Source organism: Castor canadensis, chromosome 4 (genome assembly GCF_047511655.1).
Source record: "Castor canadensis chromosome 4, mCasCan1.hap1v2, whole genome shotgun sequence".
NCBI classification, from domain to species: Eukaryota; Metazoa; Chordata; class Mammalia; order Rodentia; family Castoridae; genus Castor; species Castor canadensis.
The window spans coordinates 183,761,948-183,781,804 of record NC_133389.1 but is presented as its reverse complement, the minus strand read 5'-3'; the positions used below and the strand labels follow the sequence as shown (position 1 = coordinate 183,781,804).

General features: G+C 45.2%; 1 protein-coding gene across 17 annotated transcripts in view; it reads left to right on the top strand.

The window, feature by feature from the left end:
- The window catches only part of Hdac4 (histone deacetylase 4), a 289,492-nt gene that overhangs the window by 17,590 nt on the left and 252,045 nt on the right, over positions 1 to 19,857 (top strand). For 4 of the 17 annotated variants that reach the window (XR_012447440.1, XR_012447441.1, XM_074072153.1 and 1 more), the window contains exons 1-2: positions 13,760 to 16,010; positions 17,199 to 17,441. Coding sequence is in view for 14 of the 17 variants with exons in the window: in XM_074072153.1 (XP_073928254.1) it covers positions 17,420 to 17,441 (22 nt within the window). In the remaining 3 variants the exon portion in view is untranslated. Of the gene's footprint in view, positions 1 to 53; positions 1,236 to 13,754; positions 16,011 to 16,047; positions 16,525 to 17,198; positions 17,442 to 19,857 lie in introns of those variants that run through there. The other 13 variants (XM_074072154.1, XM_074072156.1, XM_074072155.1 and 10 more) reach the window with 9 other exon arrangements.

The following is a 19,857-nucleotide window of genomic DNA, read 5'->3' as shown; positions in this document are numbered from 1 at the left end:
ATTGTGTCTTAAGATATGTGATATACTAGTAAATACTTACATTTATTCAAATAACCTGAATGTATAAAAGTAGTACTTCATATTTAATAGTATGTGAAATAATGTTGCAATATAATAAATGTGATTGTGTTGCTTGCATGAAGCATAAGATATATACACAGGTGTCTGCATGTGCCTGTGCATTTGTGATTGACAGGAGCCCTCTGGAGAACATGACTACACAGGTCACTGCAGAGCTTGTGCCTTGCAGTGTTTCTCCTTCTCATCACCACGGCTCAAATTTTCAAGCCGAACAGGTGCTTGTTCTCTTTCCCTAAATGATTTAAGCCCATCTCTTGGTCTCGGTGCTCAGGGATCAGAGATTCAGCCCTGCACTTTCTCTGACCCCGGTCATATCCTTCTTTGTTATGCCTGACCCTAGCCCATTGGAGTGTTGGTGCTGCTGGCCTGGGATGGTCTAGTGATCCCCTCATAGCATGCCTGACAGACCTGTGGTCTGCACTCTCTTCTCACAGTAACTGTGAAACCTGGACCTGAGGACTTTCCCACAGTGCACGTCTGCTGTAAGCACCACAGTGTGGGTACTGACCCTTGTTCACTGGCACTGTTCTGCTGTCCTTTTTGGGGGGACCTGTGGTGAGGCAGGTGCTACCAGCTGGACCTTCAGTGGCTCTTTAGGTTTCCAGTGTAGAGGATAAGTAAGTGACTCAGGAGGCCTTGGGAGCCTCCATAAGTGCCCTTCATACAGCCTGGTGCTCTGCAGAGTTGCTTGGGGATGGCACCCAAATGGCTGTGAAGACAGAGTGAAGGGGTCCAGGCCCTGAGCGGGGAAGGAGCATCTGAACCCAGAAGAGTGCTGGCCACTCCAGACTTGAGTGCTGGAGCTGCTCAGGTGAGGGGACCTTCCCCTCCTGGAGCTCAGGCTTTCTCCTTGTGCAGCAAGGAGCAGGCCTGGGATGACTGGTCTGGGCCTAACTTTAAGGAACTGCAAGGAGGTCTGGGAGGTGAGATACTGTGGTGGGGGCTGAGTGGGCACTGCCACCTCCAGAGGTATTTGAGTTTTCAATGATTGCCAGTACTTCCAATGTCACCATGCTTTTCTTTTTCCTGGTAGGCAGTCTGCTTATGATTCTGGGGATTGCACACCAGTGGTGGTACGTCAGTACTTGGAAAAGACCCTCCTTTCTGGACTTTCCCCAGTCATTCTCATCTACTCTCACATCCTTGTGCAAATGGTGGGTTGCCCAAGCTTCCTCCTCCCTTTCCGTGGTGCTCCCTGATGTGTGCCAGCTTTGGCTCCTCTGGCTGGGTTCTGTGCTTCAGGGTAGCTCTCTTGGGCCATCTCTCTGCATGCTTCTTCCACCCCTTCTCCTCCTGCTGGGACTTTTGTGCTTTGGGACTTTGTGGCACTTCTCTGTGACTTCCTTTATTGATACGTGTTCATTAGAGAGTCCCAGCTGTGCCAAGTGGTTCACACAGGGTCATCCTTCCTGGGAATGGGAAGGGAACACTGATGGGAGCTTGGAAGCTGGATAGAACTTGCCTCCTCTCTCTTTACCTGTTTCCCATTTGTTGTTTTGCTTGAGGCAGAATTGTCTCTGAAAAGACTTATGATACACAAATTCTCCTTTGGAGTGAAAGGAAGACCCAAGAGATGGCAGGGGAATAGGTTCCCAGGTCATCTTTGGGGGCCTTGGAGTGGCTGCTGAGAGTGGGGAGTCCCAAGGGGCCTGCATGTGAGGACAGGGAGCCCTCTGCTCAGGGAGGAGAGGACGACGGAACCTATCCCATAGTTGTGGCCCTGGTCAGTATACAGCATAGTGATCACCTGACACTCCCCTACCTCCAACGCCCACACTATAACCGGACTCCTCCCTCCCTCCCTCCCTCCCTGGGTTGTGTCTTGTCTCCCTGCCACCTCATTTTTCAAGGCTATCACCTCTTCAGACCCCCTACCCTCCAACTCTTGTCTCCTTCCCAGATGCTAATTTGGTGTTCTCTAGCCCTTACTGCCCCCGACATGAAGCGTCCACTTGCTGTCTCCTCCAGAGGCACGGCCCACATACCGCATAACACTGCTTTTCTGTGGATGACAGTGAGGAGATGTAGTCACATGGACCCAGGCTGAGCCAGGTCCCTGTCCACGGGGCACATCCCTGGGTCAAGAGGTTTCCAGTCTTTATAGGCATACTGAGGGAAGAGGCACCATGCCTATTGGCCAGAGGTACTGTTCTGGTACATTTCCCCTAAAATGACCTCTGCCATCTGCTGATTTGCCTCCTCCTCAGTTTTTTCAAATAAGTTGGAAACCAAGCATTTTGATTTCTGTAGAACTTTTACTTCCAGAGAACATTTGAGGTCTGAGATGATGGTAAACTCCAGCAGGTGAAGGGCTCTCAGTATGGTGTGCAGAGACAGGGCCCCTGCCGCAGCCTATGACGTGAGTGGAAATCAGGTGACATCATAGCATGGCTGTCGTTCCTGGGCATACCTGTCTGCCTGACCACACTTGCGGGTCGGGTCTGTGATGCCCCCAGATAATGGTAAATATTCTTGAGCCACAGGTGGTCTTTTTCCTCTCTGAATCTGTGTGCATAGTTCTGGTCCCAGTGGACCTTGCCACCAGCTCTGTCCCTTATTAGATGACAGTGACACAATGGAATGGCATTGTGGCTGATCTGTATATGATCCCCGTTGAGATATCCTGGGTGATCTTTGGGGGAAATGAGGCAGGAAACACAGTTCTCTGAATATAGATCAGGGCAGGAACCTGAGTCACTCTCCCTCACTTCTGGTGATACACTACAGTATGGACGCCTCAGCCAAAGACAGGGCTTCAGGTTTTGAGTCTCCACTGATGCTGGGAGGATGTAGGGTACCTGTGTAGGCCATAGGCTTGGGGTCTGTGAGCAGATGTGAGATGAGAGTACGTCTGGGTGCAGGTGCTACCTGGTATGGGAACCTGTTGCTTCTGTGAGCAGGTAACCTCAGAATCATGGTGGCCATGTTTTCCTGGGCCTGTACAGCCCAGATCATGTGCTTTATTTCAAGATCAGGGAGAGAGTGAGCGAAGATGACATTTGGAAGAATATATAGGTTCCAGTACTCATTCTGCCAGCTACCCTTAGGCAGTGTGACCCAGTCTGTCCTCAGGGGTATAGTGTGTAGTGCAGAGGCAGAAACTGCAGGCTGGGGATGTGTCCTGGTGTATGCTTGTGGCCCCATTTCCTCATGGGCAAGAGAGTTGGTTCTGAGTGGTCATGCCCGAATGGTTAGGGGTATGAGGAGGTGGTCCCTGCCCAGGAGGGACAGACACAGAATATCTTACCTTTCAAATCAAAATTTCTGATAAAAAGCCACTTTTTCATGAGGCTCTGACCTTTCCACATTGTCACCATATAATTATATTTTGTCCTGTGGTTGTCAGTGTATCAGAAACATTTTGTATGATACTCATTCATGGGCCACATTCCACAAGATCCTCCCCAGCTGTGTGCTTGGTAGTCAGTGATTTGCAACATGCTGTGCTGTCATTTTCCTTTTTTCTACTGTTTTATAATCACGGCTTCAATGTGGTCACTCAGGCTGTGGTTAAGGACACGGCATGTGTGCAGAAGCATCAGGGTCCAGGATAAACACAAGAGGCCCGCCACCTGGTCTCTGTGTGGTGTGTGGCTGGACCATGTGCGTCACCTCTGCTGGGCTGCTGTGGTGGATGGAAGGCTGGTTGCTGACAGCAGAAGATGCATGCTGTAGGACCAGGGCAGTCAGTGGAATCCATTGCACACCTCTTCTGTGGTGGGTACAGAGCACTGTTCTGTGTGTCTCTTTGGGCCATGGCCAGGTAGTGCCTTACTTGACCTTGGGAGGATTGGAGTTCTGTTGCCTAGAAATTGCCAGTCCTGCTTTCAGAACCATTGAGGACCCCAGTTCTGCTGATACGCTGTGTGGATGCTCTTCCCAGGTGCCCCTGTGCCTGGTACTCCTGTGCCAATGATCCTCTTGGCTCTGGGGCCCCTTTCTCAGCTCATTCTCCAGCAGACCCTACCACATCTTCTGAGGCCGCCCTGTCCCCACAGCTGAGGATTCAGGTTTGTAGGTCCAACTCAGCTGCCTTCCCAGGTTAGATTTGCATCTTCAAGTGCCCTTTAGGTATGTCCCTGTGATGTATGCAGGCTCCTCTCACCCCTCGCAGTCTTTCTCACAACCATGATCCCAGGGACTTGTCCCTCTCCCTCTGTCTGTACTGTGATTTGTACAGTTCTCCATACCAGATCTTTTTCCTTCAGTTCATAGAGCCAGTATAGCAGGCATGCTGGTCCTGGGTCGTTGAGGCCAAACTTTTCTCATTTATTTTTAGGCATCCAGTTTTGATTTTTCTCTGGAATGTCGAAATCTCCTCACATTTGGTATTCTGGAATTTAATGATGTGGAAATTTTAACATTTATCCCAGTTGGCTAACAGGGATCCCTGAATTTTGAAGTCTTGTTTTGTGTTATCTGGGGGAGTTTCTCCCTCCTCTCATCCTTATCATTTGATTTCAGCACCTTGACCCTTGCTCCCCTTTGGTGTAATTCCTGCTGATATTATGTGGTCATTGAATTTGACACTTACTCAGCTCAGGTTTTGGATCCCCATTGTTTATCTCGTGAGTTCTGGAAGGTGCTTCTCTGTCATTCAGTGCCTGCCTGTAGCATCTTGCTTCTCTGTCCTCTGTCTGAGATTCCACATTACCTCAGTCTTCTGGGCTCAGTGTTTCTGTTTGTCTTGGTCATTTTTTTTTTTTTTCACCATTACTTTTCCTTTTTAAATGACTGGAGAATTGTTATTTAAGAATAAGGGAGACATAAATTCCAGATGGATTTAGACTTGCACATGTAGAAGTAAAGCAACAGAAATCTTCAGAGACATTTGGGCATCAGGGCCCCTTCCTTTTCCATCCATGGTTTCTGAAAGTTGCCTAGGACTTACCTGATGGTATGAGGTATAAGAATGCCACTTGAGAGGTAAAAAATATTGTCAACTAAATCAGTTGAATAGATGGGAGTTTTGAAAAACATCTGACAAGTAAAAGAGTCATTCTTATTATGAAGAGGCCTCTTTACAAATGGAGGGAGACCCAAATAGAGAGTGAGCAGACTTCAACGACAGCACAGCGAAGAATAAGCCAATCATGTGCGAGTGGCCCCGTAGCCCCCGGTGCTGACAAGCTGCAGACCATATGGAAGGAGATGGCACTTTTTATCCAGGTTGGCGGGAGACAGAGAGGGTATCCATTGAAGGAGAGGCTGGAGGGCAAGTGCTGCAGAAGGTGCAGTGGTGGAGGTCACTGCCTCCTATCTGAATAAAAAAGCTTAGACACAGCTTCACTCCTGCTGCACTCTGTGGCTGCAAAACCACACATGAAACTGTCGCTGTGGCCTCCTACAATGTTGCCAGGCTTGTAAAACACTTGGAGGACAGACTGTACCCATTAGTTGTGGAAGGGTATGGAAGTTTGGATAGCCACTTAGATGGGATTTTTCTAGGAGCTGTCACTGAATGAGGATGAGTTACTGAAGTCTGTGAGATAAGCCCCATTTTATGAGGCACATAACCACCTGGAATAAGCATGAGTATCTGAAAATGGAGGAAAGTTCCAAGTGTGTTTGCATGAAGGCTACCTGTTGAGTGAGAGCAGGAAGAAGAGAAGAAAAAAAAAAAAAGGTTGTTTTAAAATTAAGCAGTGTGTAGATACAGTCATTCTTCCCTTAACTGTGGGGATACATTCCAGGACCTGTAGGGGATGTCCGAAACCTCAAATAGTATGGAAACCTGTATATTTTTTTTGCCTGTATATGAATACTTAACATGAAATTTAATTTATAAATTAGGCTTAGTAAGAGGTAACAACAATAGCTGATAATAAAATAGAATACTCATAACAATACACTGTAATGAAAATTACGTGAATGTGATTTCTGTCTTAAAGTATCTTACTGTAGTGTATTGTAATCATCACCTTTCCTATAATGTGCGGGACGAGAGGAGGTGAGGTAGCACTAGGACCCTATGCAAGGGTTACAACAAGCACCGTAATACCTTGGTAGTCCATCTCATGGCTTGAGTGGGCTACTAAGTAACTGATGGGCAGGTAGTGCCTAAAGCATGGGTATGCACAATGGAGGGGTGATTTGCATCACAGGAGGGATAGTATGAGATTTCGTCACACTCAGAAAGGCTCACAATTCAAAACTGAGTCTTTGTTATTTCTGGAATTTTTCATCTAATATTTTTGTATTGCGGTTGACTGGATAACTGAAACCAGGGAAAGTGAACTGGGGACAAGAGGGATAGCTGTATATCTACATTTATGTGGGCTTTTCTGTGTGCACTCACGTATGTGTCAGAAAAAGATGGGCTTGCGGCCAAGGCTGGGATGCATGAAGTGGACAGTTCCACACTCAGAAACAGAAAGCCTGTCCATGTATTTGTAGACAAATGGGCAGAACTGTGGAAGGACCTTGGTGACCCTCGGTAGTTGAGGCTGGGGAGCTATTGCCTTTGTACATTTTATGTTGTGTTGCACTTGTGACAACAGCCGCTTTTGCAGTTGGAGGAGCATGGGTGAAGAATGAGGGAGCAGAGGGTGAGTCCTGGCCTGGGGCTGCAGGAGTAGGAGGGCAGCTTCTGCTCTGGTCCTTGGAGAATAGTCCTGTCATGAGGAGTTCCTAGACAGATGTGTAGGTAGTCGCCCCTTCTCTGTTGTCAGGGGATTGCTTTGCCCCATGTACCCACCAACAGCCCTGGCCTCTCTCTGCTTCTGACTTCAAAGATGGAACCAGCTGTGGAGGCCAATGTTGATGGTGGAGTGGAGCTGGGGAAGACCCTGGGCTCACTAGAATTTCTGCCATTGAGACATTGACTCCTGGCAGTCAAGGAGATGAATGCTTTGATTCCAGAGAATTGGGCCTTTGGGAAGGGTACTGGAGTAGGTACCTCAACATGGGCAGTGGCACCTAGGAGTCCTGTCCTGGCCTCCCACCTCTTGCAGGAGTGTGCCTGTGGCTGGGGAGGGAAGGAGAGGCTGTCTTCTGGCGACTATTGGAGTGCTTCTTCCTGAGGGGCTGTGCCCTGTTCTCCTGTGCTCCTTTCACCAGGGACCTCTCTTTAGGGAAGAAAGCCAGGTGGAAGCAGCCAGATGAACCAGGTATTTTGGAACCAGCAGGCAGGATAGTTTCTAGCTTCCCATGGTTTCATTCACGTGACGTTGTCTGTATTGACTTCTCAGACTGTTCTGGGGCCATGAGGGGATCACCTTTAGGAAAAGGAGAGCAGGTGGGGAAGGGTGGGACCCCCAGAGGCCTGTGCAGCTTAGGGCCTTGTCATTTCAGCCTGTCATAGTCCTAATGCTTCCCACCTCAGTCCCTCCGTTCCTCATGTCCCTTGCAGTCAGGGACATTATTGTGTCCCCAAAGGAAGAGCATCAGAGCACATCAGCAGAGCAGCCATCTCAGCTTCGCTCTCAGTGTTTTCACACTCCTGAAATTAGTGTGGACCTGAGGGAGCTTTGGGTTAAATGCCTTATAACTACTGATCTTGACTGTCTAGAGAATGACTCAAATTTAAAACATGTTTATTTTAGACTAAATAAACCCGTGCCTTGTTAGTATAGATAGATAACATCTTTTGTGAAAAAATAGCTATTTTGCAAAACAAATGATGTAGGGGTGAGTGGCAGCCTTTGCTGGTGTCTTGACTGTCCACTTAGTGGTGGCAAATGGTGTCTCATACCTGTTCTGCATCCGTCTGTCAGCGTGATGTCTCCCAAGGGCTCTGCAGAGCCCTGGAATCAGAACAGCAAAGAACATCTAGGTATTAGGAAGAAAGATTTGACTTCACACCCACCCTAAGGTCTTGGGGACACCTAGGGGCCCCGGAGCACACTGAAGGTCATTGCTGAAACAGTGGAGTCTGTGTGGTTGGGTTATGGGTGTTGGCTTATGAGTCTCTTGCTCCTGAGCTGTTTTCCATCTGTGGTGACTGTCATTGAAGCTCTCCTTCAGATGATTGGTGCCTGGTTATGGTGATAACAGGAAGGCATCATTATTTAGCAGGTCATCTACTTAAATGAAGTTCTGGTGCTGTTTGCCACCTTCCTAGAGGCGTGTGGGACAGTGGTAAGTCTTTTTCCTTGGGGGATTGCAGCCACTTGCCTAGTACACCCTTACCTTTTGCTGTCTCTTGTGGGCTCATGGTGGGTTGATGTTAAGTGACCCACCTGGCCTTAGGGTTTAATGTTAAAGGTCAGATCCCCTGGTATTCTACCTGTCTGACTGAATCCTTTTCTGTAAAATTGTTGTATTTTGCAGGCAAAGGAAGCAAGTATCACTTTATCTGGGTGCTTTATTCAATCGGACCTTCACAATCTAAAGAGTTTGTTTTGCCAAGAGGTTTACACATTATTGGCCATAAGCTAAAAGGTGGATGTCTGTTGTCTTTCTTACTTATGTAGAGGGGCAATAAATAGACATGGCCATCAGGAAAAACCCCACAGGGCTTGGAGTCTGTTTCTTTTGTAGAGAAAGTAGATGCTGTGTTGCTGCTAACCCATGTTCTTGTATGTCTGTCAGTGTCCCCCAGTGTTCTATGCCACGTGTGGACGCTAGCATGGTGTACTGCCCATGTTTCTCTTTATCCTCTTGGTACCTGACCTCTTGGTGCCCCCAGAAGGGTGGAAGGAGTCTGCTTTAGACAGAATTGTCAAACAAGTAGTAAAAATCTCAGTCAGTAGTTAGTTTGGATTAAAATTATTTAAATTAATTTTAATTGATAAAATTCAAATTAAGCATTTAGTTAAAACATTAAATTAAAAGAGATTTCATGAATTTGTTCTGTTTGACAGGTCTGACTTGGGCCCTTCTTGAGACTTGCACACTTCTCTCCTTGTGTAATATGTACCATTGAAATCTCGGCTACTTCTGTGAGATTTGTTTCAAGAGGGCAAGGTTGGCAAATGTTTCTTGTGCACATGCTGATTGTAAGAAGACGGGGAAGAACTGTACTATAAAATGTTTTGTCTGTTGGTCAGAAAGTCTAGGTGAAATGGTGCACATCGAGCATCTGTCAAGTGGGTATTAGTTGCAAGATGGTCTTCGAGTAACTGATCCCCAACTCCCCAACCTTTTTTGTAGTGCTGGGTATTCACCCAAGGCCTTGTCATTGAGCTGCATCTCAAGTCCCAACATTTTTTTTGAAGTATAACTTATATGAGAAAATAACACCAGCCAGGAGTGTTTAGGTGGCAAATTTCCACCATGAATACCCTTGACATTGCCACCCTCCGTCTTTCCCTTTGTTCCTCCTGCCAGTTCCCCCACTGCTCCCTAGGGTCCATGCTGTAACCTTTACCTCAGATTGGTGTTACCACATGGTATGTGCTGTGTGTCTGCCTGCTTCTGCTCAGTGCTGTGGTGGTGCGAGCTTTGTGGCTGCATGTAGGTGTAGTTTGTTTATTCTTCCTGTACGGTATACTATGATGTGACTATTAAGGGACACATCTAGGAGGTTTCTCGTTTGGGGCTGTCACAGATAATACTGCTGTGGCTTTCTTGGAAGTGAGGGGTGAACATGTGTGCCTTCCTGTTGGAATGCCCCTGGAGGGCATTGCTGGAACACAGGGTTTGTGTATGCTTGGCTCAGTATCACCTAGGGGTTTTCCATAGTGCTCGGTTGAGAGTGAGAGCTCTGGTTGTTCCATATCTTCGCTAACATTTGGGACTTTGCTTTTAAGTTTTAGCCTTTGTGATGTATGTGTCTGATCCTATTGTGCATGCTTGCGTGCATGTGTGTGTGTGATTGATACTGGATCCCTGTGTAGCTCTGGCTGGCCTCTTAACTGACAATCCTGCTTTGGCTCCCTAGTGCTGGGATTACAGGTATGTAGCACCATACCAGTTATACTGTTATGGTTTTAATTTGCATTTCCCTGTGTTTGCAAATGCAGAGCACTTATTTATGTGTTGATTGAACACTTGGAATCTTCTTTTGTGGGATGCCTGTTCATACTTTGCCCATTTTTTAAGTTTAATTGTCTGCTTTTTTCTTAAGGATTTGTAAGCATTATTTGTGTGTTTTGGGTGTCAATCCTTTATTGTGTATAGGTATGGAAGAATCACTTCTGTTTTGTGGGCTTCTCCTGAGTCCATTGATAAAATGAACTTCTGAATTTTAATGCAGTGTAATTTTTTCATTTTCTTTCCTTTATTAAGGTCAGTGCCTCCTTTTGATCTGTTGAAGTTTCTTTGCCTACCTGAAGGTACTTTTCTTTGTTGTTCTTTGAACTGGGTTTTGTTGATGTACCTTTACTTTAGGTTGTAACCCATGCCTACTGATCTCCACAGTATATGCTAGGTGGGTCATGACCCTCTTCCCCTGGGATTTGGGGTGGAACCTTTGCAATAATCAGATGGCTATCTTTGTGCTGGTTCATTCTAGACTTTTCTGTTCCTTGGTTTGTCTGTTCTTAACATTTTAATGTAGGTTTATAATGAAACCTTACTTTCAGTAGGGTAAGTCCCCAAGATCTTTTGTATTTCTTTATAAAATTTAAAATTATAGTGGACCTTCGGTATCTACAGGACCTTTGATATCTCTCCAAAGAGAGCAATCTTGCTAAATTTGTATAGGAATTTTCATAGTTCTTGGCAGGCTGTTTTGAGTTTTCTAGGTATACAGTATATTATGTGTGAATGGTAACATTTTCCTTTGCAGCCCTTGTGCCCTCCCTCCTTCCCTTCCCTCCCCTCCACAGTGAGGGGCTCCAGGATAGTGTTGAATAGGTATGGTGAGTGTGGGCATCCTGGTCTTACTGATTAGGGACTCTGTCTTTTCAACAGATGTTTTGTTGATTCTGCATCTGTGTGACTCGGCTCCCTTATTGGTGTCATTAACAACTTACTGGTAGTCCATCAGCCTATTAGGCTGAGGTCGTGGTGGGGCTGTATGCACTTGGAACCATTCTCATCTTTGCCATGTGATGGGATGGGGTGTGGTCCATGTCCTCTTTGCTCTGTCATGTCTCTGTGTTAGCTTCCTCTAATTTTTAAAAGAGATTCTCTTAAAGATTTATAGTTTCTCAGACTTCTGGTCATGGAAAGGATTATTGCTTATTTCATGAAATCTTGTCAACTAAAGTTTCAAAATTTCCAAGTTGCAGGAGGGAAGAACCATAGGTAATCTTAGATCCAAAATGTTTGGTGAAGGAAGCATTAGCACACACTTGAGCTGTGGTGATCATTTAGTGTCATTTATTCTGTGTGGGGCAGAAGTAAAAAGAAAGAAATGTGTCTGTAAGTTTGTACCTAGTGTCAGAGACTGCCCAGTTTACAGGGTGACTATGCCTGTCATGCTGAAGATGCTTACAAATCAGGACCATAGATTCCTCTCTTTTTCTTTCCCAAATGAGGGCTTTTCATTTGTATAGGAAGCTGGAAAGTCTGACAGCTGCCCCTGGGCCAGCAGACCTGCACTCTTGAGCTCAGTTCTGATTCCCTGTGGCCCTCTGTGTTCTGGTCTCTTGCTTCTGGGGAGAAGGGCTCACAGCCTGGGTGTGGAGGGTCTGCTGTCAGGTGCTTGGCCTGGCCTTTTAGCCTCCTGTTTCCCATGTCTCCAGTTCTCTGCCTCTAATACCAGCTTCCTCTGACTGTCTCTCAGGAGGCTGTGGCCCTGGCTCAGCCTGATCTGAAGAGAGCTCTTCAGCGGCACCATGGAGTGAGCATTTGGACAAGAAGGAGCCCAGGGCCTGCTGTGTGACCACGTGGAAGGCAGTGTCCACAGAGTGCTCCTTAGCTGCCTCAGTCTCCACTCTCCTCCTCTGGGGAGGGGCCTTTCTAGCTTGGTGCTGTCATCTTGGCCTGTCCCAGACCGCACACTGACTGCACTGCTCAGGACCATTCCATGGGCTTCTACTTCCCTCTGCACAGAAGATGAGATGTTCAAAAGCACTGTTGTTTGTAAGAAAACTGGATTCTGGATAAATGATATCAATGGTACTTCTCAGTATGTATTTGGCAATGCATTAAAAAAAGACAGACAAACTCATGGTAATAAGTGAATGTATTTCCAAAACTGCAGTTAGAATTTGGGCATTTCAGTGTATGTAAAAGGAGATATATAAAAAACAAGAATGGCAGGATGTCCACATTTGTGCAGGCTCACTCTTTGCTTTATGTCAGGTTGCCATAATAGAGAAGCTTTTCTTTTTAGGCAAGAGAAATTTACATCAAAACCCTGTAATATCTTAAATTACAGACATCTTCATAAACATTTTTCCATTTAAGTTTATATTTCTTACTCTTCACGTACCCAAAAGGTAAACAGTTAAGACCCACCAGGATGTGGGAGAAACCCAAACTAGAACACAAACACTGGGTGACGAGTCTAGCTCTTGTAGACACACTACCTACTGCCTCGGAGTATATTCAAAGGCAGGTCTGGAATACTCTGCCGAGTGGACTTTGTAAGGCTGAGCACACAAAGAATTGTGTGCAGTAGACTCAAACACGTAAATATGTGCTGCATCCTCGGAGTGAAGCTTCTTGCTGGTGATGAAAGAAGTTAAAAATAAGAATGGGGAAGGGGGGACTACCATAAACCTTGCCATATTGGATTGGAGGTATTAGTATAAACTTAAAGTAAGCAAATGTTCCAAAAACCATAAAAAGACTGAGGCGGAAGCTTGTTAAAAAAACATAAGGAGCCCACTTAAAGGAGCTCCCAGTGGGCAAAGCATAGCAACAGCGTAAGTATGGTATTACTGGATTAACGACATGCAGAACAAAACATGTATCGGCCAGTCATGCCAAAGCAAATAACTGATGAAAAAGGAAGATGGGGAAGGTGAGCGCATCCTTGAGTTCTGCTTAACACAAGCAGAGGAAAGGAGGGAGTTTGAGGGCCGTATCAGGCACACCCTGCCATGGTGAGAGTTGCTTACAGGTCACACGGATAGATCTGAGACCCTGGACACCTGCCTTGCTGTGTGTCTGCCCTCTCAAATGACCCAAGTTAAGCTCTTTCAAGGCCTTTGTTAATTTCATCTAAGTTGCTGCATTTCTTAGTTTATGCTACTCACAGCAGTCCCTTGTCCTTTTACTATTTGTATGGTCTATGGTTATTAATCCCCTCTCTCATTCATGATATCTTAATTTGTATTGTCTAATTTTTCATGATCAGTCTGGCTAATGCCTTATCAAATTTTTGTCTTCAGGAATTAGATTTTAGTTTCGTTCATTCTTCTCTTTTCTTTTTTTGGTTTTGTTTTTTTCAAGGTAGGGTTTCTCTGTATAGCCCAGCCTGGCTTGGAATACTCATTCCTCCTCCTTAGCCTTCTGAATGCTGGGATTACCACCATGACGGCCTTATTTTTCTCCTTTCCATTGATTTCTGCTCTTTGTTACTGTCTTTTTCTTTCTCCCTAGTATTAGAGTTTGAACTCAGGGCCTCATACTTGTTAGGCAGGCTCTCTACCCCTTGAGCCATGCCCCCCCCCACCACCCTCTTTTTCTAACTCTTAAAACTGAAACTTATGGTCATTGAATTGAGGCCTTCTCTATTACAGGCATTCAGTACAGTAAATGTCCTTCCAAGCAATGCACATTTTGATGTTTTCATTTTTCATTCATTTCAAAATGCTTTCCAGTTTCTGTTTTAAGTTTTCTCTTGACTCATGAAGTGTATTATTTATTTTGTGAATATTTGGGATTTTTCATGTATTCTCCTGTTATTGGTATCTAACTTAATTTCAGTTTAGTCAGATGATATACTTTATATGACTTGAGTCCTTTTATCCTTACTGACGTTTGTTTTATGGTTGGAATGGTGAAGTGAAGAAATATATTCCCCTGTTGTTAGTACAGTGTTATACAAATTCTGCTCAGTTATGTTGACTGTTCAAGTCTTTCTCTTTTCACTAATGTTCTGTCTACTTGTTCCTGAGAGGAGGGCATTGAGATTTCCAGTTGTAATCAGCTGTACTTGTGGATGTGTCCCCTTATGCTTGTGCTTTTGTCAGCTGTGCTTCCAGTGGGCACTGCTGTCAGGTGTAGAAGTGTTTGCATGTGGTCTGACCCCTTGTGAGGAAACGACCTATGTGTCCAATGCACTGTTTTCCCCCTAACATTTGCTTGGATCCTAACATTGCCTTGACAGCTTTCTTCTCATCAGTGTTGTGTAATTCTGCTTTTTCCTGTTTTTACTTTGAGTCTGCCTGTGACTTTATACAGCCAGGTGTTGCTTACTGCCAGCAGTACCTGTGGAGAGATGTGTTGTTGGATGATTTTGTTACCATGTGAGCATCCTAGAGTAAGCTCACACAATCTTAAGACAGCTATGATGTTGCTAGGTGCTACATCTTCTGGGACCTGAGCGTCCTTATGTGGCACATGCCTATACTGAAGATGGCTTCCTTGTAGGTAGACATGCTGGACCTGTAATGTGTGGGGGACACACGTGACTTCCCCTTTCTAGACCTGCCTCACATGATTCCTCCTTATAGCTTGTGTTTTCACTCCATCTGACAACTTCTGCCCTTTTTTGGGTGTCTGGACAATTTGACACAATCATAGATATGGTTGGGCCTAGTTGTCTCTAGTTCTGTAACTTCCAAGCTGCAATTCTTCTTTTTATCCTCCTATCAAACCCTTGTCACCTTTTTTAAGTGGTAAAAATCTACATTTACTAGACTTTATTAGGAATATACAGTTTTTTTTAAACCATGGTAGTATTCTTATTATTGGTTTTTGTTGTGTTCTAATTACGAAATCACATAGTTTTGAATATTTCCCTCCAACCTGAGTTTTCTTCTAAGCCATGATGTTTTTAGTACACAGTTCTGCCAAGTGAGAGTTTCTTCAAGAACATGTCTATTGTATCACAGCAGAAACTCCTGGCTCTTTTTGATCTGCAGATGGAGAGAAGATTTACCTTGGTCTGGCACTACTGCAGAGAGTCTGCTGGACCTTGGGCACTTGGCTAGGAGCTGTGGTACTGCAAAGCCGTGTTTGCCCAGAGGAAGGGGAACAGAATGGGTAGGGCTGAGCATACACTGCCCCTGGGCCTCCCTCAGGTCTGGAGAAGCTGTTCTTTGAGGATCAACAAACAAATAGTCCTTATCTAAGATTGTCAGCAAGGAGTGTCAGAAGGTGGAGCAGAGGGGGATATCCCAGGATGTTCAAGAATATGCTTCTGAAAATGACTTCAAATCTAAATCAGGAAAAAAAAAATTTCAGAAGTTTGGCTAGGTGAAGAAATGGCTGTAGAACAGGAGAACATCTTGAAGGGCATAGGCTGAGTAGGAAAGGTAGTGGAACCAACTCCTCAGGGATGCAGTTGAGAACACACAGTTTAAGGCTTAATTAAACTGCATCAGAAGCCATAAAGAACGCCATGGAGAACAGCAGCAGTCACGTGTAAAACGTCCTGGAGAGGCCGCCTGGGAATGCAGAATGCACAACAAATGTGTCAGTGGTGAGAGAGGCCAGATCCACCTGATTTCAGCCAATAGCAGAGGAATCTTTCAAGATGCCAGAGCAAGTTTAGGAAAAACAATCAAAAGATGTCACTGGGAGAGCGTTTTGTGAGCAGAAAGAAGACTAGTATGTATTGAGAGGGTCTTGCTTTGAGCAAGAGAAGTGAGAATACTTTTATCCATACATCTTTGGTAATGTTTTGAATTTCAAGATTAAAGAAGACACATACTAGCAAAATCCAGGCAGAAGAAAATGACAACACCACCACCAATACCCAGGCTCCCAAAGTTGAGACTTTTATACCCAGCCAAGATACGGTTTTGTATACAGGATGCAGAGTCACTTGAGTTTGTAAGGGTTTGCAAAAGCAAAGCATCTCCATTCTCTTCAAGAAAATGACATTTCTGACAGAGATACGAATGGAAAAAATTCTGAACCTGAAGATAAAATTTACTGTGTTTCCTAAGGAAATAACGGGATACAGAGCAGTAGTCATAAAGGTATGAATCACAGAGTTTTAGGTAATGTAAAATTGAAAACCATCTAAATAGCCAACCATCAGGGTAATCCTTGGCATGATGAATTGGTTCAGGTTCTTTGGTTATAAACAATTGACTAATTTAATCAAGAAAAGGAATTTATTACACTCTTGGAGGAAGAGGTGAACACGGAAGCTTCAGCAGGCAGTGGAGCCGAGATTAGGTTGACATTCCTGGGCGTGTCTTTGTGTTGTCTGGTCTGTGGAGAATTCAGGTCTTGGAGGGGGAACTGGTGAGTCTGCTGGCCTCACACCTCCAGGACTGTGGCAAGAGTCTTGAGATCTGTGGGCTCAGCAGACCCTCCTGTGTTGGCCCCTTCTGAGGGGCTACCAAGAGGGAAAGTGAGGGCTAGGAAGTGGAAGATTCTGGCTAGTGGTTTGCCTGGGCAGGAGTCAAAGAACAATGAAGAACTGTGTTGAGATGTGATGGAAAACTTCATCGTTGAAAAAAATCCTGACAAAATATAGCTATGAAGGTGGGTACATGGGGAACCACTTAAAGTATAATGTTAAGTGGAGAAAGTTGAATTTGAACCAGGTTCTGTGATGGCAGCTATGTGAATGTGAATGTCTGTGGATACAGGCTGGATAGGTTTTTGTCACAATGAAAATGTGTAGTGGAAATGGACAGAGTGTTTTTTCCCTTCTTGATTACTTTGCAAAATAACATAGCTTGGAACGCTGTATCAGTTGTAGGATAATGTGCTGCTGTCTCATGATGGGAAGCTTCTGGAAGGGAGAAGGGTGATGCCTCTAGATGAGATATTTTTCAGCTGGATTGATTTTGGCCCTCAAAGATAACATTGGTCCTCTCTGGACACATTTCTGATTGTCAGAATTGGGGGGTACTACTGGCATCTGGTAGGTGGAGGCCAGAAATGCTACTAAATACCTTATAATGCATGGGACCCCCCCCCCCCCGCCAACACCCAGTCCAGCAGCTAGGTATCAACCTCATGATATCAGTAGTGCTGAGTTGAAGAGCCTTGCTCCACAGATGCTTTACCCATGTATATGTGATTTGCTAATGAACGTCCCAGCTGGTTTGTATGGGTAGAAGTAGTTCCCTATGAATTGCCAGTTTCTGGTAAACACAGGATTGAGCTATCACACCGTAAATGACATCTCTTTTCTTTTTCTAATCATGCAGGTTCAACTTCAGAAAGCCAGGTGAAGACCTCTGCTCTCCTTGTGGATTACTTGGATGACCAGACACTGTTAGTGAGACTCCGAGTTTACGTGACTGGTGCCAGACCCTTCTTGTTTCTGCACTTACATATGCTGGTGGAAGTTTGGAGCTCTTTGAAACTGCTGTTTACGTGGATATTTTGAGCCATTTTGACTCCATTAAAGGCATAGACACTGCTAGCAATGAGCTCCCAAAGTCATCCAGGTAAGGCCTGTCTCCTTTGTTCTCTGCACAGAGAATGCTCCTTTCCTTTACAGACTTTGCTGTGGTCACTGCAGCCTGCTTTCTGGAATGTAGACTTTGTTTTTTTTTTCCAGTAACAGCCTCTGTTGATTCATGGCAGGGCAAAGTAGTTGTTGGCTTTTCATTTTGGTGAGGGGAGCTCTGCTGCTGAAGACCCCATAGAGATTTGGAATGATGCCTAGGCTTTGCATGCCAACTCTAGTGGCACACAGTTTCCTTGGTGCCAGAAAAAAAGGAATTACTCTTGAGCAGGTGATAGCCAAAGGTCAGCCTATGATTTAGAGAGTTAGCTTTGTGTCTAGGCATTTCTTATCAGGGTGGCTTTAAGCCTCTGTGATGGACCCCTTGGGCGAGACTGGGAGAAGCCATGATTCACATCCACAGGCAGTGGCCATAGACTTGGTCCTGTGTTTTTGGGTGCTATGCAAAATACTTCACAAGTATTTATGCTTCCCCATAGCCCTAAGTGGTCTCAAAACTGCAGGGCAGAAGAGTCACAGAGCTTAGTGGGGTGGGGGTGATAGAGGGCAGAATGGCTTGTAAACCGTGTGTCTGGCTCTTAGCTTCAGGAGTGTGAAATGGCACATAAATCTGTGAGTTCATGCCTTATGGCCTTGGAAAGTCAAAGCACACGAACCATGAAACCTTGAGAGTCCTGCCTGCCCTACCTCAAGGTATGAGCTGCCTGCTTTTGGCTACTTCCTTCACATTGTACTTGGTCTCTAGAGTGCTTAGGTGTCAGTCCTAAGCACACAGGAGAAGCTGGGCAGATGCCAGGATGGATTCCTGAGGTACCTGAGGCTCTGTCAGCCTTGGCTCTGGGCCTGCTGTGTGTCTGTGGGGTGGAGGCAGAGACTTGGAATCTGAGTCTCTTCCTCCAGGATTGTCCTGAACAGTTCACACACCTCTGGGGTGTGATCTGCCTTGTCTGAAAGCTCCAGAGGGCAGGATTCCAGGTTTTATTTAGATGTGAAGGGTTTATTGATTCAGACTGTTCATGCATTGATTATTGTAAAGAAATGGTTTATGACTGTTGCAGGAAAAGTTGAGCTCTGTGGATTGAAGGTGTACAGTAGACCTTGGTATATAGCTCTGCCTCCTGCTTTTGTGGGAGGCTGCTGCTGAGGTGGAGGAATACCTCTTTCCTATGTGTAAACGTGTAGTGTTATGTCTGTAACATCTTCATAGCACATCATTCTGTATGTGGGGTTCTTTGTTTTATGTATTATGGACATCTGTAAAGTCAGCATTATATAAATTTACCATTTTTTTTGGTGGGGGGGCGGTCCTGGGGAGTAAACTCAGGACTTTGTACTTGCTAGGTAGGTGCTCTACCACTTGAACCACACCTCCAACCTTTTTTGCTCTGGTTATTTTGGAGATAGGGTCTCGTTTTTTGCCCAGTTGGCCTGGACCACAGTCATTCTATTTTACACTTCCCGTTGTCTCTGGGATGACATGTGTGTGCCACCATGCCCAGCTTTTCTCATTGAGATGAGGTCTCACAAACTTTTTTGCCCAGGTTGATCTAGAACTGTGATCCTCCCAAACTTAGCCTCCCACATAGCTGGTATGACAGGTACATACTACTGTCAGCTCTTGGTTGAGATGGGGGTCTTGCTGTTTGCTCAGACTGGCCTCAACCCAGGATCTTCCTGATCTCAGCCTCCCAGGCTTGAGCCACCACTCCTGGCCTAACATTCTTTTTGATAACTTGTAAATGTGTGTTTATGTGCTTTCAGCTCTGTATATAGCAGTTCTGAATTGCCATCAAATGATTATGCATTATTTTGCACACTTCTTTTTGATTTTTTGGTGGTGTGCTGGGGTGTGAACCCAGGGCCTCATGTTTGTGAGGTAGGCTCTCTACCACTTGAGCCACCGGCAAGCTCTTAGCACACTTTTTAAGTATCTCCACTGGTTGGAGTCCAAGAAGCAGGAGCTGGGGATGGGTGTGCGTGTTTAGAATATCCTCAGGTTTACTGTGAAATTGCTCTGAAAGTGTCTGCTCAGCTGACTTTCCTGCTCACAGTTTGGGAAGAGACATATTTTCCCTCATTTGCCCCACCCCAGCACTGGATAGACTCAGTCTATTTTATTTCTGTTAGCATGCTGGAGGAGATTACTGCCTTCACTTTACTGTTTAAATGGGTGTGCACAAGTAAGTCTTCTGCATGCCGCCTGGGCCTGTGAAGAGAAGCGTGCTCTTATTATTATATTTTTTGGTCTAAAGAAGGCCATATGTACATATCAATGCTGTGTTTAAAATTCACTCACGCATGTTACGTGTTTACATGTGGGAAGATCTGCATGATTTCGCTGTGTGTTGTCTACATTAACTGAGTTAATTTAAATCAGGATAACGTTTACTATTTTT